Source organism: Musa acuminata, chromosome BXJ3-2, assembly GCF_036884655.1.
Source record: "Musa acuminata AAA Group cultivar baxijiao chromosome BXJ3-2, Cavendish_Baxijiao_AAA, whole genome shotgun sequence".
NCBI classification, from domain to species: Eukaryota; Viridiplantae; Streptophyta; class Magnoliopsida; order Zingiberales; family Musaceae; genus Musa; species Musa acuminata.
Genome location: NC_088350.1, coordinates 26,039,173 through 26,056,116, shown reverse-complemented (window position 1 = coordinate 26,056,116; position 16,944 = coordinate 26,039,173). Strand labels below are relative to the sequence as shown.

At 39.2% G+C, this 16,944-nt stretch overlaps 3 protein-coding genes across 6 annotated transcripts; 2 read left to right on the top strand and 1 right to left on the bottom strand.

Annotated features, from left to right (window-relative positions):
- Positions 1-380: 380 nt before the first annotated feature.
- LOC135582380 (uncharacterized) lies at positions 381-6,111 on the bottom strand. 3 transcript variants are annotated; one of them, XM_065140621.1, is made up of 8 exons: positions 5,902-6,111; positions 4,210-4,862; positions 4,002-4,133; positions 2,194-2,289; positions 1,916-2,108; positions 1,401-1,813; positions 781-1,059; positions 381-691 (listed from the first exon to the last, which is right to left on the bottom strand). In XM_065140621.1, the coding sequence occupies exons 2-7, from the start codon at positions 4,858-4,860 to the stop codon at positions 838-840; spliced, it is 1,707 nt and encodes a 568-aa protein (XP_064996693.1). In that variant the 5' UTR covers positions 4,861-4,862; positions 5,902-6,111; the 3' UTR covers positions 381-691; positions 781-837. The 3 variants fall into 3 exon arrangements, with proteins under 3 accessions (XP_064996693.1, XP_064996694.1, XP_018675279.2); XM_065140622.1 differs by having other exon boundaries at positions 4,056-4,133; positions 5,902-6,110; XM_018819734.2 differs by having other exon boundaries at positions 381-1,059.
- Positions 6,112-6,984: 873 nt separating this feature from the next.
- LOC103976050 (uncharacterized) lies at positions 6,985-8,950 on the top strand. Of its 2 annotated transcripts, XM_065137979.1 has the most exons (3): positions 6,985-7,225; positions 7,330-8,187; positions 8,318-8,950. In XM_065137979.1, the coding sequence occupies exons 2-3, from the start codon at positions 7,605-7,607 to the stop codon at positions 8,917-8,919; spliced, it is 1,185 nt and encodes a 394-aa protein (XP_064994051.1). In that variant the 5' UTR covers positions 6,985-7,225; positions 7,330-7,604; the 3' UTR covers positions 8,920-8,950. The 2 variants fall into 2 exon arrangements, with proteins under 2 accessions (XP_064994051.1, XP_009389508.2); XM_009391233.3 differs by having other exon boundaries at positions 6,985-8,187.
- Positions 8,951-10,407: 1,457 nt separating this feature from the next.
- LOC135631457 (long chain acyl-CoA synthetase 9, chloroplastic-like) lies at positions 10,408-16,773 on the top strand. Its single transcript, XM_065139151.1, has 12 exons — positions 10,408-10,605; positions 11,007-11,542; positions 11,695-11,775; positions 12,703-12,975; positions 13,481-13,612; positions 13,699-13,872; positions 13,971-14,200; positions 14,723-14,840; positions 15,522-15,653; positions 15,741-15,875; positions 15,944-16,150; positions 16,495-16,773. Exons 2-12 carry the CDS (start codon positions 11,144-11,146, stop codon positions 16,657-16,659), a joined length of 2,046 nt encoding a protein of 681 aa, XP_064995223.1. The 5' UTR covers positions 10,408-10,605; positions 11,007-11,143; the 3' UTR covers positions 16,660-16,773.
- The last annotated feature ends 171 nt before the right edge of the window (positions 16,774-16,944 follow it).

The following is a 16,944-nucleotide window of genomic DNA, read 5'->3' as shown; positions in this document are numbered from 1 at the left end:
GAAAAGAACCATATCTCATTCAATGCAGGCATATCTTGTTCACTAGCTTGGATGATGGGAAGGACACACATCACTAAGGGAAAGGACAGCTTCGTATAGAAATATAAGTGTCTTAAATGGCTACACCATCACTTTGAACAAAACCTTAAATATCAAAATTTGTTTAATTCTAATAAACAACAATTTGAAGATAATTCTTAATGGTTTAATAATCTGATTTTATGTTAGTTTTAAATGAATTTTTCATCATTAGAATTATCATGCCTGAAATCTCCCAACCACACAATTTTTTTTTGTAGAAAAGCAATTAGGATCTGTAATCCAGAAAAATAAAATACAATGCCAATAGACCATCTAGCAAGGAAAAATTGAAGCATATGTGGGACATAAGAAATGATGATATAACAAAAAATAAATCAAAAAGTATAACAGTTCATCTGGCTGTAAAAGATGGAATTTACTGATCCCCACATACGGCAGTATAAGTGGTTGAATTGAAGCAATCCCAGAATTTGATACAGCCAGAGTATACTTACAGAAAGATCAAAGATTGTTGTGTTGTTATGTGATATTTCATCCACCTTTCAAGCAAAAGAAAAGGGTGTCACAGTGCATGAGGCTCCCTCCTTATCAGATCTGAGGGACCACTGGTGCAAGATACTCCAGTACTGTAGAATAGATAGGCTGTCTCCTGAATCCAATTCCATAAAGCTCAGGTTATATCAAGTCAGCCTTGTTATTCTTTAGTATGAACTGATAGAATAAGTCAAGCCTTCTTACTCTTTATATCAAGACAAGCAGCTACAGCCATTTTTCAACCTGAAATTGCATTATGAATTATGATTCATAATGCTTAAACCATATAGGCACCGAGTATACAAGAGTTCCCAGTGCAAATGATGGAACGATGGTGACAATGATGTAGAAGAAGGCCCTCCAGCCATGCCCAGTCTTCCACATACCATATATCTCAGCAGCAAAAGTTGAGACTGTGCTCAAGCAGCCGAGAAAGCCTAGTTGAAATCCACTGACAATGATTGAGCATCTCTTTGTGTTTACCTGAACAAAACAAGAAATTAATCAATGCAAAAAACCACCCGCACACAATAAAGACAACAAAAAACCACATTTGCTTGCTAAAAGGAAACCTAAAAAATTGTGTACAGATGCATGTATGTGTGCGCATGCAGATCTGTGATTGTGTATGAGTCTTCCTTGTCATTGTGTGGGGATCTATTAGACCCTAAATTATGACAACATAAAAATTTTGCATGAAGCAACTCCCCTACAAACCCTAGCAGGTGCAATTTGTTTCTCAATTGTCAATACAAAGTAATATTAGTGAAGTATGGCAAAATATAAGTTCAAGATTGATCCTGAGTTTTGCACCAGATGCTTACCGCTTTGCTTATGATAGCAACTGCAGCCATAATGCCTGCTGCAAGTACATTGGCCGAAAGAGTTCCGATTGGTAGCCATTTGAGCATTCGCTTGCTCCCTATACCTTGTCCATTAAACCTAGCCAAGCGCCAGCGGAGCCACACACCCGGGGGACCCACCAAGAAAGCAAGCCAAAGAACAGCAGAATTACTGACTCTGTTCAACTTGACCCTAAAGAATTCTCCACTCAGAGTCCATAACAAGCACCATATCAGTAGAAAAGCAGCCATTACAACCACATGCTTATTGCGGTTATCCACCCTCCATTTTTCCAGGTTGGTTGTTCTCTTCTCACACCAATCAATAATGATTCTGCGGAGTCCTCCAGCACATCCAACCCCAACAATGATACTATAGTTGACAAGGAAAGTCCCTATAGATGGGTAGAAAGATTAAGAACAAAAACTGTCCAAGTGATTCAAATAAATCCTCCACAAATTCTAAGCTAACCTATCTTCAAACTTTGTTATCTCACCAAGTATCAGGCCAGCAACAGTATACACCCAATGGCCCTTGGAAGACGATTCGAGCATCTTCTGGTTCCACCCACTGAATGTGGTGAGACTGCCCAAGTACCCTGTACTTAATCCTACCAGCAAATGTTCAGATACATGGAGGATGTCAGCCTTGAAGACAAATCCAATCCACCCCATCAGGAAGGAACCTATCTGTTAGAAAGCACATTATGAATTGCATCAGTGAATGGAGACGCAAACTTTACCTTGTCAAACATGAAGAAAGAAAAGAAAGAACCATATTGGAGGGAAGATCAAGGTACAATGGGTTATCCCCTGTGAGACGCAAGAGGCCAGGACCAAAGAGCTTCTGCAGTAAGTATCTTGTATACACCTGTATGTTGAAGGGCCATTCGCTTAATTCTTGTTGCATCAACAGAAAATTAAACAGAGAAGAAAGCATGTACTAATTTTGATAGATACAGTGTGTTAACATTGTCAATAATTCTTCATAACAGATACAAGAAGTGATTCCTGTGGCTTCAGGATGAAAATTTTCCCCTAAACAAATCATGGTAGAACACTTTGATGGATATTCCAACTCTCTACTCCCCTTGAGCTGCTTCAGTAGCTTAATTTGTTAAAAGAACAGGAGGCCTAATTTATTCATTTCGGCTATATCATATATATGATCATTGATGACTAGCTTTACAGTATCATTTCTCCCCTTCTATCAGTAATTACGTCGTTCTTAAATGGAGTAATAGTACTATACTAACTCTAAACAGTCTATGACAAGAGAACATCAGAAAGATAAGAGAATGCTAAAAGCTTACTCCTGTGTCATAATAATATTTTTCATCATCTAGCGGATAGTAGCAAAGTCCAATTTTGTTTCACTCCTTTCAATACTATTACAAGATCAACAAATTATTTAAAAAAATGGAATATGTGACATCATTACTTAGAAAAGTGACATCTGTCAAACCAATCTATTGTAGAGGAGAACAAAATATGTGGCACAGAAGCCTTTCAAATAACATCAGACAGCACCCATTCTTACGTTTCCAGAAAAGTATCATTTGCTCATAACTATGTTAACTTTTATCCACAACAAATATTCTTTTCCATTGTTTAGCAATCAAATACAACTTCAAGAAGCAAGAAAGTTGAAAAATTAAATGCCCAAAATTTTCTTCAGAAGGTCTAAAGTTTTTCTTTATTGACAGATATAGCAATAGAGAAAAATTAACATGCACAATCACACACTTCTTCTATCATTACAACGGATTGGTTTTGGCTCTGTATATATATTTTTAATCATGTCTCTCAATTCAAAACATTCTTGTATTTGTTTTCTGAATCCAAAAAAAAACCTAAGAAGTCAACTTAGTTTCCTAAGCTCTTCATTTTGATGTTCCTGGGTAATTGTTTTGAATTTGAATCTTTTCATCTCAAATGAGTCCTTAATGTCCAAGCAAAAGTAAGCAATTCCTTTCCCATAATTAAAAAGTGAATCCACTTGTATATAAATTAACTACAGGCCGAGGAGATTAACTTAATAATGAAGTCCCCTAGATTAATCCCACCAAAGAAAACTGGTCTAGGAAGGAAGTTGCACAGAAAAACACAAGTTCATGCTGAGATTTAGAGATACTACAGCTCATCAAGCATAAACTACTTTATCCTAACAATTTCTCACAATAGTCAATTCCTTTGCACAACCTTAGTAGAATGATCAATGCAGTATCTTCCTTTTTCATTTGGATTTGAACAGCATATGCAAATCTTTTCCATTTTAGTTCCTATTAACTTTGTCAGAAAGAAATTCTTTTGCTCTGTATATTCAAACAACAAAATATCAGTCTAATTTAACAAAAAAAAAGCAAGGATTTATCATATGTTAAATCTTTACAGTCATCAACTGGCTTAATGCATGCTACAAGAAGAGAAATTTTTTTGAGATGAATAATGTATTTGTAGCCAAGAAATTTCACTAAACAGATAATGGAATAATAGAAAAAGGAAATAGAATAATCAAAGAATAAGTGCAGACAAAGATTATATTAGATAATGGAACTATGACAAAATCCTAGACTCAGTTACCAAATTGTGCCATACACTCTTGGTAGACAGTAGAAAAGATTTCAAAAGTTTTACCCCAAGAATTCCAAAGACAGCCAAATGACTCAAGTAAGAAATATAGTCCAGCCAAAATGGTAGCTTGTATTGCTTATCCTGCAAAAAAACATACAATATCAAGAAAGTATTTTTCTCCCTTCTAAATTAAAATCTAATCATACATGAAGCTCACCTTTGGTGAAGCAATACCTGTCATTTGACCCTTTCCCGTTGTAGACAAGATGGAATCAGTTGGAAGAGGAGACACAATTTCTTCAGTTAATGGAGTCACAACTGATGGCAAGTTTGCTTCATATGACCGGGAATTAAATGATAGTATTAGAGAATCATCGGCAAATGTCACAACTCCATCCTCATGTTCTTTATCATCCACTCGACTCCCTCTGCATCCTACTTGTGCAAGTGAACTATCTATCTTATCTATTAGTTCCTGTGGAAGTGCCAGATTATCGATAGTTCCACGATCACTAGAAAAACTAATTGAACCCCTCGGCCAAGAATCCCTACGACTCATTCTGCTTAGTGAACCTTGTTTGAGACCATTTCCAGCCATCTCTGCACCAATTGCTTGATTATCACCAGCTGCTGCCGGCCTAGTGGTGTCAGCAGGAATTCCTTCAACTATAAGGTTGGGCCTGATAGAGCCAAGCTGCCAGTAACCCGTGCCGCCGATCCTGCCCAACGATGCTGTCCTCATGAAAATCCTCTGACTAGATGAATCTAAGCTCAGGAAGACACCGAGCGATCTTGCGGTAGGGCTGCTACTCTCACTAACAGCATCCCTTCGTGAAGTCCCGTGCATCCTGTTATGCTCCTGTTCCATGTCTGCAAAAAAAAACTACTTTTGCTAAGAAAGAAAAGTTATATATTGAGGCATACAGTTGGAGATCATATTGATAAGGTACACCAAAAGTGTGAAGGGAAATGGACTTTGTTATGAGTTGTGGTCATACAAAAAAAGTGGAAGGAAATGGACTTTGTTAGTGTTGTGACCTGTGAGCCTCATCTGATGCCATCAGACAATGACATGGGAGACCAAAGTATAAGATACTAATATAGAACTAAACCATGCAGTAGTTGCAGCCACATGAAGACATAAAGATTGCACGGCGGCGAAATTAAAAATGGGTAAATTGAACACTGATCCACAGCTCTGTGATCGGGAGCACGCAAGGATCCAAACATAATCATCTTGTTGAGAGGATAAAATTCCTGAAACAAACAAAACTGTGCAATTCTTTTCTAATCAGATAAGATCGGTAAGAGATTTGCGATGGTGAAGCAAGTGAAAGGCATCAATCAAGCTACGTATGTATTGAGGTAAAATATGCATCAATCAGGATGCAAAAGAAATATTGAGGTCAATTATCACTGGATTAAAATAATAGCCCGAAGTAACCATGGTGATGATAGATTTGGAAGGAAAAGGACACGCATACGGCACTGTGGCGGAGACTTCGCAACAATTTGAGGGCCCACCGACCCACCGACTATTTCAAATATTCGAAATAGGTTGACGAAGAACTGAATGTAAAAACACATCAAAGAGATCCAAATTACATGAGTCGGTGATTCGCAACGACATTCGTGCATACAAGCACAATCTTTTGGGCTAATTTTACTCCCAATAGATCACATGAACCAGAAAATTTCTGATCGATTTTCTTTAAGGGGAAGAATACCAAATTTGCAGCAATATAAACGAGAGTCGTAATTTCTTTCCTTTTCTTTTGTTCTAAAGGAAAAATTACTACGAGCTATCTGAGATCCAAAAAGGCAAAGGCACTAATCCATTTCGAAATCAGAAAAAAGAGGGTTTCTCTACGAGAGAAATAGGAAGGAAAACATTAGAAAGACCACGTACTCGGAGGAGGCGGAAGAGGATGCACCACCGGCGTGGGAGCGTCGGCGACGCCGGCCTCCGGCCTCACTGCGGCACTCAACGTCGAGAGACGAACACGGCGACAGAGGGTTCCTTGCGGCCACGCGTACGAATCGAGGAGGATGCCGTGGGTGGGTAACTCGGCGTCACAAATCCCGCTGCTTCGGGGTCAAATATGGCGGTTCGCAGAGTCGTCAACGTCTGTGCGAAGCCCGACCACCGAGAAGATGCCAGGACAGTAAACGGGTCGGATCTTTTCAACCACATCGACCCGATCCGTTAAATTGGACAAAGATTTCATTGATCGAACCCAATTAAATCCTATTAGATACGGGTACAGAATTTACTATGAGTCCGGAACCGATTAATCGAATGACCTCACTGCGTGTTTAAATCTACGCAATTTAAATCAAAGTTAGTGAATTTAATATCAACAGAAGATTAATAATATAAACCAAACATCAAAGACAATGAAGTAGAACTTCTTGCCAGCCCAAGCAACTATGTGAAGGAAGCCCATGAGCCTACCATGTTGTGGCCTGTTGCACCCAGTAATGTTCTTGCTTCCAATTCAAAAAGATGATCCAAGAGTCCTTTAAGATCTTTTTGTAGACACATTTCTGTCAATTTAATCTCATGATGTTCCCAACCAATCCTTTTGATCATCTGCAAGCATGCATGACGTGCTTCTAATGATCAGCTACCTTTGACGTCTCTCGTGTTCTTATCTTCTTCGGGGAGCCAATGAAGGTTCTTGCGGTCTTCGTCGACGACAATTCATCGACAAAGCGACGTGGAACGCCGAGAATGTAGGCAAAGGTTTTGGTGGCTCGTTTGTCCATGGCTGATGAGTTTTCATGTTCCGAGCGCTGTTGCATTTATTGTCATGCCCCTCGATGCGTTCCCCCATTGAATAAGGCCATATCAGATGCATGACCTCCTGACCTTTATCCAGTGAATTTGTACAGGTGGTGTTTGTCACCTACCTCAGTGATCACCTTCGCCTCCACATGCATGTGTACAATAAATAGGATCAGGCTCTTTGAAGCTGTTTCAGATAGTGTTGTGTCCTTCGATGCATAATGTTAATGGACCTGCGTCAAGGAGGCAGCTGGCTTAGGGGTCCCTCCCATCTCCCCTCCACCGAATGAAGTATTTTAAGCCATTCATCTTCATCTTCATCAAAGAGAGAGAAAATGAAGCTCTAAAACAGCTTGTGATTTACGACTCTGTTCATATTAGCTATCTGCTTTTGTCAGATGAAAGATCACGGTTTCTTTGAGCTGGTTTGACTGGTCGATGAATGGTAATCTACTGATGCTTTATCCTTCATCGGCAGGAACAGCAGTCTACTGTTTGACACAGATGAGCTTACAGGAGATTCCTTGTTGCTGCCCATGCTAATTGCAGGAATAAGTGAGAACATGGTCTGCTGCAGCAGAGGTGTCTTAACATGACTCATGTTCGATGACCACCATTTCCTGGTAGTCTCCTTCGAGGACCACCAAGTCTCAGTTGCTACATTCTAGTCTTCTTTTCTTCACAAAGCCTGCATTATATATAGTTGTTGTAGCTATTTACACATCACACAAGTATTTCATCTGATCCAAGGAAGGAGAAGACACTCCAGGCCTCAAGCAGCAGGAGAGGATACAGACTTGGGAACAAGATCACCACCACTCCCAATGGCAGATACAAGGAATGGAAGTAGGACCTGCAACAGAAGCAGACAGAGTAAGATGCAAGTTCAAAGGAAGGCCAAGAACTCACTCTCCTGGGGGTTCCTGAGACGCTGGCTCTCGTGTAAAGATCAGAATGATGTACAAGGGAAGAAGAAATCCAACAAGACTGCATGCTCTGTGTCTTTCTGTAGAATGAGGAACAGCCCAAGTGTTGTCAAGCCAGAGATCACCACACCTGAGTCTTCCAAGAGACTGGCCGCGACCAGCAGTCTTAATACTCCCGGCAGATCCTTCAGGTCTCCTTCCAAAGATATCAGTGGAGCTATTTCCACCTCCTTCTCCTCTCATTCATCTGCTTCCATCACTGCCTCTGTTACATCATCATCTTCTTCTCTGGGAGGATCTTTCAAAGGAATGCACCTGAGAAAGTTATCCGGGTGCTACGAGTGTCATGTGATGGCTGATCCCACTAATGGGCCATCAAGGGATGCTTCCATGAGGGCTACCATCTGTCCTTGCCCTGACTGTGGGGAGGTCTTCATGAGGTCTGAGACTTTGGAGCTTCACCAGGCAATTAGCCATGCAGGTAATTATCCATCTTCATCATAAGCAACTCGGTTTCTGGTTCTCAATCTGAGATACTTGTCATGTTTTCAGCTGCTTCATTATCATTTACAAGATATAATCATCTGAATCTTCTGTTCTCTGCAATATAGTATCGGAATTGGGTGCTGAAGACACAAGCAGAAACATAATTGAAATCATCTTCCAATCAAGCTGGCTCAAGAATCAAACTCCAGTCTGCAAGATAGACAGGATACTGAAGGTCCACAACACCCAGAAGGCCATCACAAGGTTCGAGGACTACAGAGACTCCATAAAGATGAAAGCCAACAAGCTCGGGAAGAAGCACCCAAGGTGTGTTGCAGACGGGAATGAACTCTTAAGATTCTACTCCACCACTTGTGCGTGCTCCCTCGGCCTCCATAGATCCACCAGCCTATGTCAATCCATCAAACACTGCAACGTGTGCAGCATTATTCGAGATGGGTTGAAACTGGATGAGCTGGGAAAGATACGAACGATGGCCACCAGTGGGATGGCACATGACATGACTCATGCTTCATCAGATGATGAGAACAGGGCAATGCTTGTGTGCAGGGTAATTGCAGGAAGAGTGAAGAAGAGCCAAGAAGCTGCTGAGGAGTTTGATTCAGTCACTGGTGTGGCAGGAGCTTACTCAAATATGGATGAGCTCTTTGTTTTCAGTCCTAAAGCCATCTTACCTTGCTTTGTTGTGATATATAGAAGCTTTTAGTGCAATCAATGTGTGTTAGCAGTTCCTCACACCAGCTTTGATCTTAGAAGTGCATGTACTATATTCATTGTTCATTTATGTGCTCCTTGGAACATTGATTTCTGCACTGCAATTTATGAGAACCCAGGCAGTATTATTCTGCGATTTTTGTTCTCAGACAATGAGGTTTACTGCAAACAACATAGCTGAGAAGAGATGAGTTATTGTCACAAACTCATGATGAAGGCTGTAATTAAAATGTCATAGTAATTTGTATCAAAATTATGCTTACCAACTAAAGTAGATCTGTAGACAAATAATGCCCAAAGACTTCATTCCCCTGCTCTATGATCCCTTATTCTAAGCATTCTTTACCCTTGTAGTTACCCATATACAGGTGGATTATATTAAGTATGTCAATTGGACAAGCAGATAAAACACAAAGCTTGTGCCTTTGTGTCGTTTATTAGCTTGAAACAGCTTTTGAAGTGTCTTCTTCATCTGACTTATTTCATGTGTTTGCCTGTAGAGATACTGCATCAGTTCCTAGGAACACTTTGGATATCCAAAGCATTTGTCTCATCTCCTTGCCCCTATTTGACGCAGCCACTGTGCTCACCTAATTTGTGGTACATGCAGCGGCTACATTATTGTAACCTGTCTTAGATAAAGTTAAAGGAAGGAATCAGCTCCTGACTCTTCTGGAGCTTCCAAGCTCCGTTCTGCCATTGAAGGAAGAGAGGGGAGGGGCTGTGAGCACTCTACCATGAGCCATTCTTTGCAAAGGCCACTGAAACCTGAGATTGGAAGCTTTGTAGGTTGAGGTCAGATTCAGGTGGCCAACTTTTACTGTTGGAACAATTATTTGAGGCAATTATATATCTTCGAATTAAGTTTAAACCAATCCAAGGAGAAGAAAAGACTCCACAAGTGACCAAAAAAAAAAAGGGATGTAGAGAATTAAAAATAATCAAAATAATAATTGTTCTCTATTTTTCAGCAAAATCATCTTTGCTTAATCATTTCCTTGTCATAAGAAAGACTCATTCAAATCTACTCCAATGTACCTTATAAATAATAAAGATTGTTGACATGAGACACATATATTTCATTTTGCTAGTAAAGTCAAATTAGAATTGTAGTAGATAATGACATATAAACTATTATAAAGTGGTACATAGCAATGGTAACAATAAATATAATCAACATTGGGCAGCATAAATTAGTGGCTACTTTTCTTTTGACTCAAGTAACAAGAGTGCTTAGTCTCCCATCATAGCTTGTCTTGACCAAATTCATGAGAACGTAAGGTCGTCAGGTACAACTTGCCGTACACGTCCAGATCTCTAAGTCACGTCATCTGCATGTATTATGTCTCTCATCCTTATTTGACCTTGAATGTGATTGATCTAATGATCTACTACAAGTTTATTGAATCTATCTTTCAACAAAATGGAATAAATGATGTATTATTATTATTATTACAACATTATGAGAAAACAGTGTTGATGAGAGTTGCTCGTTGTATCATTACAAGATATAGATCGCATAATTATATAGTTATTTCAACTAATGATCAACTAATTATCTTATTTATTATGTTATGTGGGTGCATTGATCAAATCTGTGGCTTTTCTTCCCGCCGCTACGAATTCGGAGGGCGGAATCGCGTCGATTCCGGCTCCGGACTTCGCTACGACCTACGAGGTACGGCAGCTGCTACAATCGTTTTTCGGGTTCCCCTCGATTCTCGACTCCTAGTTTCTTGATACGATGGTCCAATTCTATTGGGAAAAGGAGAACCTCGATTCCTTTGGGTTTGACGTGGGTTTTTGCTACTTTCTTTTCCTGTGATCGTGTTCGCTTCTGGATTGATAAAAAGAGGTTTTCTTTGATTTTCTCCTATGATAAAAGTGCGATTTTGGAGAAGAGAAACTAACGGAAGGTGGGGAACGAGGAATCCAGTTGAGGACACAACAGTTCGGTGGTTTCTTGATTGATGTTTTCGCGATTCTAAGCTGTGAATAGGAGAAATTTAATGTGTTAAAAGAAACGTCTTAATTGAATCCCATCTAATTACTTGTAATATTTGTCGTTGTTGTTCTCAGAGTTCTGGTAGATTTCCTGGTGAGAGATTCTGCATTGTGTGTTGAGAATTGGGCCAGACAGAGAGAGTAATTGCCTATTTCAGTGAGTGAATCCATATATTGTTGGAATTTTCGTCCCACTTCTTGTTGCTTCAATCATGTTACGGGAGTCGAACGACGCAAAGAAACGAGGGTTGCTAGTTGATGCTGGTGGAGAACCTGGATATGCGGTTCGCAACCACCGTTTCGCTTCTCCTGTGGAATCTCTTTGGGAGGGTGTCTCAACGCTGGCTGAGCTATTTGAGCAATCTTGCAAACGCTTTGCATGCAAGCCTCTGCTCGGATCTCGGGAACTTATATCGAGGGAAACAGAAGTGAGCCAGGATGGGAGATCCTTTGAGAAGCTCCATCTGGGAAACTATCAGTGGCTCAGTTATGATGAGGCTTTCAAAGCTGTCTGCAATATTGCATCTGGTCTACTGCAACTTGGTATCAAAAAGAATGATCACATCGCGATATTTTGCGAGACACGAGCAGAGTGGTTTCTTGCTCTACAGGTAGATGTTCTAGTCATGCATGCTGAGCACTTGATGAATATCTTGATACTTGAATTTTACCTGGAGAATTTAATTATGGCCAATAAGCTGTGTTGCATGAAATCTAACATAATGTGAGTCCCCTAATATAATTGGCTGCTTCCTTAAATTAGGGTTGCTTCAGGCGAAATCTCACCGTGGTTACTGTATATGCTTCACTGGGGGAACATGCTCTTTGTCACTCACTAAATGAGGTTTGATTGTTCGAGACTTCTCCCCATTTAAATAATTTTTTTCTTTCTGTTTGGCTATTGGATTGAATGTATTTATGGACTGAAGTTTATGTGCTTTTGAGCTTCTTCTTGCATTTCAAGATTATTCAGCTGAGTCTTCCAGGAGTATGTAAGATATTTCAGCCTATTGTATCCTTACTGGGGATTATAAGTAGTTATTTCTTTGTAGATATACATATATATTTACAGAAGGTAATTCCTTCACAATTATTTATTCTCTTTGCTCTTAGATTTTATGTAGCATTGACAAGATTGTTTAAGATCTATTATTGACAAGGCATATGACTTTTGCTGTGACAAGATTGTTCGAGAGCAATTACTGGCTTCTCTGACATTTCTAATAACAAGAGAGCTTTTCTTATTAGTGTTCATATTATTTCTTTTGCCACTGCTCTATCATCCATTTTAACTCTATAAATATCTGAAAGTTGCATTCAGTTATTCAATTTCAGTGACAGAAGGCTAGGTGCACTGATCTTTTAGATTATATTGTGGAAATATATGCAACTGGTCATTTCTAAAGTTGGGCTGTAAAGCTGCATATAAAAGATTTTACATTGTGTTCTGCAACTCATACCAGTTCATACATTGATTTTGTTCACTTAGAGAGGTCTTAATTGCAGAAAGTAAGCATCAATCACTATGTTTCATTACATAGGTATCATTTTTTATGCTATAAATTGCATTATCTATATGAATTACTTATGTAAGATTGGATCAAGGAATAAAACTTCTCTTTCTTTACATAGCTTCATTTGGATCTAGATGAATTGAGCCTTTGATGTCTACTCTGTTACTGTTAAATTCCTTTAGCATTTTCTTGTCCAATGATTCTAATCATTTAGCTTCATCTCCATTGCTTATCAGTTTGGTTTGTGATTGACTCAGACAGAGGTCTCAACTGTAATTTGCGGACATAAGGAGCTTAGAAAACTGATTGGCATAAGCGGACAACTTGACACTGTAAAACATGTAATTTATATTGGTGAGGACAGCATTTCAACTGAGGTTTCACTGGCCAAGGAGAATACCAGTTGGATGATCACATCATTTACTGAAGTAGAAAGGATGGGCACGGAAAAGCCTGTAGATGCAGATCTGCCTCTTTCATCCGATCTCGCCGTGATAATGTATACAAGTGGTAGCACCGGTTTGCCAAAGGTTTGTTAAGCCCTCATGCTTTTTTTTCTAATCCATCAAATTGCATTTCCCTTGTAGATTATATTTAGTTTTCTCGATGCTAAGCTGGATTCTCATGCAGCTTGCTTGCATATCTCCATTAATATGGTTAGAATTGTTGCAACCAGGGTTTATATGGATGAAATTGTTGTTGTCAGAACTACTGGAACCACTAACTTTTGTTTAAAACTTTTGATCCAAAGTGCTACTTGATTAAACATACAGTGCCCAATATCTGCTTTAATCATACATTCAGCAATTGATTTGGAATTGACACTGAAAGATCTAGCTGTATTTTTTGGATTTTGTTTAGTTGTGTTCTACGTAAAGTATTCCTATCGTACATTGTCTCAAAGTGCCCTTGCCACACTGTAAAATTTTGTGCTGACAATACAAAGCAAATCATTATTTACTTCAAACTGTTGTTGACTTAAAAATGTTCATAGATGTGCCTGTTATATTCCTAATTCCTTGAGTTTTCATGCAGGGAGTGATGATGACGCATGGCAATGTTCTAGCTACAGTTTCAGCTGTTATGACTATCAACCCTTCCATTGGGACTAAAGATATATACATGGCATACCTGCCGCTAGCTCATATTTTTGAGTTGGCTGCTGAGGTGAGAAGCATGATAATTTGCTCATGGTCTAGTTTCATTATTCTTTTCTTTGGTCAATTATAATTCTGAAAATGTGCCCTATGCAGATTGGAATGGTTGCTGCAGGCATTTCTGTAGGGTATGGTTCACTTCTGACTCTCACTGATACATCAAACAAGATAAAGAAAGGAACAAAAGGAGATGCCTCAGTCTTGAGACCTACATTGATGGCTGCTGTACCTGCTATCCTTGATCGTGTTCGTGATGCTGTGCGGAAGAAGGTCTTGCGAATATTTCTGTAAAGAAGATCTTCATGATCTTTCTCACATGATTTCTAGGAGACTAATATTCATGTTGCATACTTCTTGATATATTTCAGGTAGATGCTAAGGGTGGGTTGTCGAAGAAATTATTTGATGTTGCATATGGTCGTAGGATGGCTGCAATCAATGGAAGCTGGTTTGGAGCATGGGGTTTAGAGAAGGTTCTATGGGATTATATTGTCTTCAGAAAAGTTCGAGCAGTTTTAGGAGGTCATGTACGTCATCTTCTCTCTGGTGCAGCTCCTCTTTCTGGTGATACTCAGAGATTTATCAACATATGCCTCGGGTTAGTCTAACCTCTTCAGTTCATTTCCCTGAGGAACATGCATATAATTTAAACCTGAACTTATAGGATCTTGTGCATGTGTAGAAGCAGTTGCAGGTGCTTTGCTTTTACTGTAAGCTTCAACCGTAGATGCTGATATGCTAATTAAGATAATTTGGTGACAGCTAATACTGATGTGTTCTTTTCCTAATTATCCTTCTCATTAAAGGTGTCATGGGCTTCGATCTTGATGGCCTGATTTCATATTTAATTTAGAAAAAGTAAAATTTTTAGTTTCACTTGAAATTGCTCTTGACTTTTTATTGCTAATTCTGACCATGGTGACTTTCTCTACCCAAGTTATCTATCAGCATAAGTTGTGAAATAATGACTCTATGCAGGACTTAAGTGCACAGAACACAACTACTGTATGAAATAATTCATTTGATTTCTTTGGTTATCAACATCTGTTTCTCACATATGCATGGCTCTTAAGAGCATGAATGCCTTCTAGCCTTGAAAGACCTTTTCAGATATTTGCAGGGCTCTAATAGGACAAGGTTATGGTCTGACAGAAACTTGTGGTGGTGGAACATTTTCAGACCACGATGATACATCTGTTGGCCGTGCTGGTGCTCCACTTCCCTGCTCATATGTCAAGGTGAGAAAGAGAAATATATGTGATAGATCAGTCAGACTTTGATGACATTGCTTGCTCAATTGGCATGATAGATCACTGTTTTTTGTCTAAAATGCTGCTTGTCTCCTGAATTTTGTGTTAGCTTTAAGATTATCCTTCCTTGCTACCTTTACTTTATATTTCAACTTGATGGATCTATCATAAGAACAAAATGTTAACCATTTTTTCTTTTGCAATTTCAAGTAGGTAGTCTTGTGTCTTTTTCCACCAGATCTGAAACTTTTAAGCATGAGGAAACCTCTTTCCTAGTCCTTCTTACTCTTGTAACATCTGCAAGCAATCAGTCAGGACACATTTGCTATACTGATGAAATATGAGAGTTTTCTATCAAGTGGAAGAAAAACTGAGGTCTTCAAAGATTCTATAGTGTCCTTAAATTCTTTGGATTCTTTCACATCGCCGGTGGTGTTGGATTTTAGAGTTGCTCGTTGAAGTTTGTCCGAAAATCTGTTCCTTGAAACTGCAGTTTTGATGACTCCCCAACGCTTCATGGCAATTTTCTACATTGTCCTACTCTTGCATTGCAATAAACAAAACATTATTCTGAATTCTGTAAACACATAGAACAGATATGTTTACCATTACTTTAGATCATTATTCATTATTATTCTCTCTCTTCTTTTTTTTTTAATTTTGTAACAGCTGATTGATTGGCCAGAAGGCGGATATTTAGTTACCGATTCACCGATGCCCAGAGGGGAAATTGTCATAGGAGGCCCAAATGTCACTTCCGGGTACTTCAAAAATGAAGAGAAAACAAAAGAAGCTTACAAGGTTGGTGGCCTCTTGCAATGCTGCTTCTAATGTCAACTCTTCTTCCTGGTGACACTAATGTGGGTGCCTTGATGCCCAACTAAAAAGGTTGATGAGAGAGGAATGCGGTGGTTTTACACTGGTGATATCGGAAGGTTTCATCCTGATGGCTGCCTAGAGATCATTGATCGTAAAAAAGACATAGTGAAGCTTCAGCATGGTGAATACGTTTCTCTGGGAAAGGTAAGACTGTTCATGTCTGTTTACCAAAGCTTTAGTTCAGCAAGCAGGCCTTATTCCTTCTTTCCCAGGTTGAGGCTGCTCTAATTGTGAGCCCATATGTGGACAACATCATGCTGCATGCCGATCCTTTTCACAGCTTCTGTGTTGCACTAATTGTTTCTGCACAACATGCATTAGAAGGTTGGGCTTCAAATCAAGGAATAAGCTACAGTGATTTCTCAGATCTATGCCAAAGGGAAGAAACTGTGGAAGAAGTGCAAGGTTCCTTGTTGAAGGTCTCTACATCTTCTATACTTCCATTTGTCATTACATGACATCTCTGAACATTTTCTGAATTGCATTCTGCTTCTACTTGTTTGAAACATTAAATATCTTTGTCAATGTCTCAACTCTCTTATAGTTGCATGCTGTCAATATATCACCGAAAAATATGTTTGCATTGGAGTTATCAGCATAATTACTGCTAATTTTGCATCCCTAATATATCTATGGTCCTTATAAGCGTGTGATGAACAATAATACATGACTCCACATGAACCAAGTTTCCTAGTCCCATTCGATACTTGAAAACTGTAGCCTTGACATCTCGTTTGGTTTTTATGTCTCTATTTGAGTGCAGGCGGCAAAACAGGCAGGATTGGACAAGTTTGAGATCCCAGCTAAGATCAAGTTGATTCCTGACCCATGGACTCCAGAATCTGGTCAGGTCACTGCAGCACTCAAGCTCAAGAGAGAAATCATAAGAAAGGCATACGCTGATGACCTTGAAAAGCTATATGCGTGAATCTTTGTTGATACGTTACAAGATAATTTGATTAGCCACATGTAAAATATGTACACCATGGCAAGAAACCAAGACATTATAATCTTGAAGGGAAAGTGTAGGTGCGTTTGTGTATGTGAATGTTTCTTATACCAGAAAATATTTGCTAGTTTGTGATTACAGAGGTAAACCTCGATGAAAGTTTTGATTACCGGAATAAATATCTAGTTACCATAAAGAAAGATTCTCTCCCTTGGTTCTAGTGAGAGAGAGAAATACTAACCAATCTGTCTAGGGAGAAGGGTC

Coding starts and splice junctions, on each gene's coding strand:
- LOC135582380 (XM_018819734.2), bottom strand. CDS start 4,860: ATGGAACAGGAGCATAACAGGATGCACGGGACTTCACGAAGGGATGCT. Junction 4,134..4,209: donor CAGGTATTGCTTCACCAAAG/GTGAGCTTCATG, acceptor GTTTTTTTGCAG/GATAAGCAATACAAGCTACC. Junction 1,814..1,915: donor TGTTGCTGGCCTGATACTTG/GTGAGATAACAA, acceptor ACCCATCTATAG/GGACTTTCCTTGTCAACTAT.
- LOC103976050 (XM_065137979.1), top strand. CDS start 7,605: ATGGCAGATACAAGGAATGGAAGTAGGACCTGCAACAGAAGCAGACAG. Junction 8,188..8,317: donor CCAGGCAATTAGCCATGCAG/GTAATTATCCAT, acceptor TCTGCAATATAG/TATCGGAATTGGGTGCTGAA.
- LOC135631457 (XM_065139151.1), top strand. CDS start 11,144: ATGTTACGGGAGTCGAACGACGCAAAGAAACGAGGGTTGCTAGTTGAT. Junction 13,873..13,970: donor GTGATGCTGTGCGGAAGAAG/GTCTTGCGAATA, acceptor GATATATTTCAG/GTAGATGCTAAGGGTGGGTT. Junction 14,201..14,722: donor TTTATCAACATATGCCTCGG/GTTAGTCTAACC, acceptor AGATATTTGCAG/GGCTCTAATAGGACAAGGTT.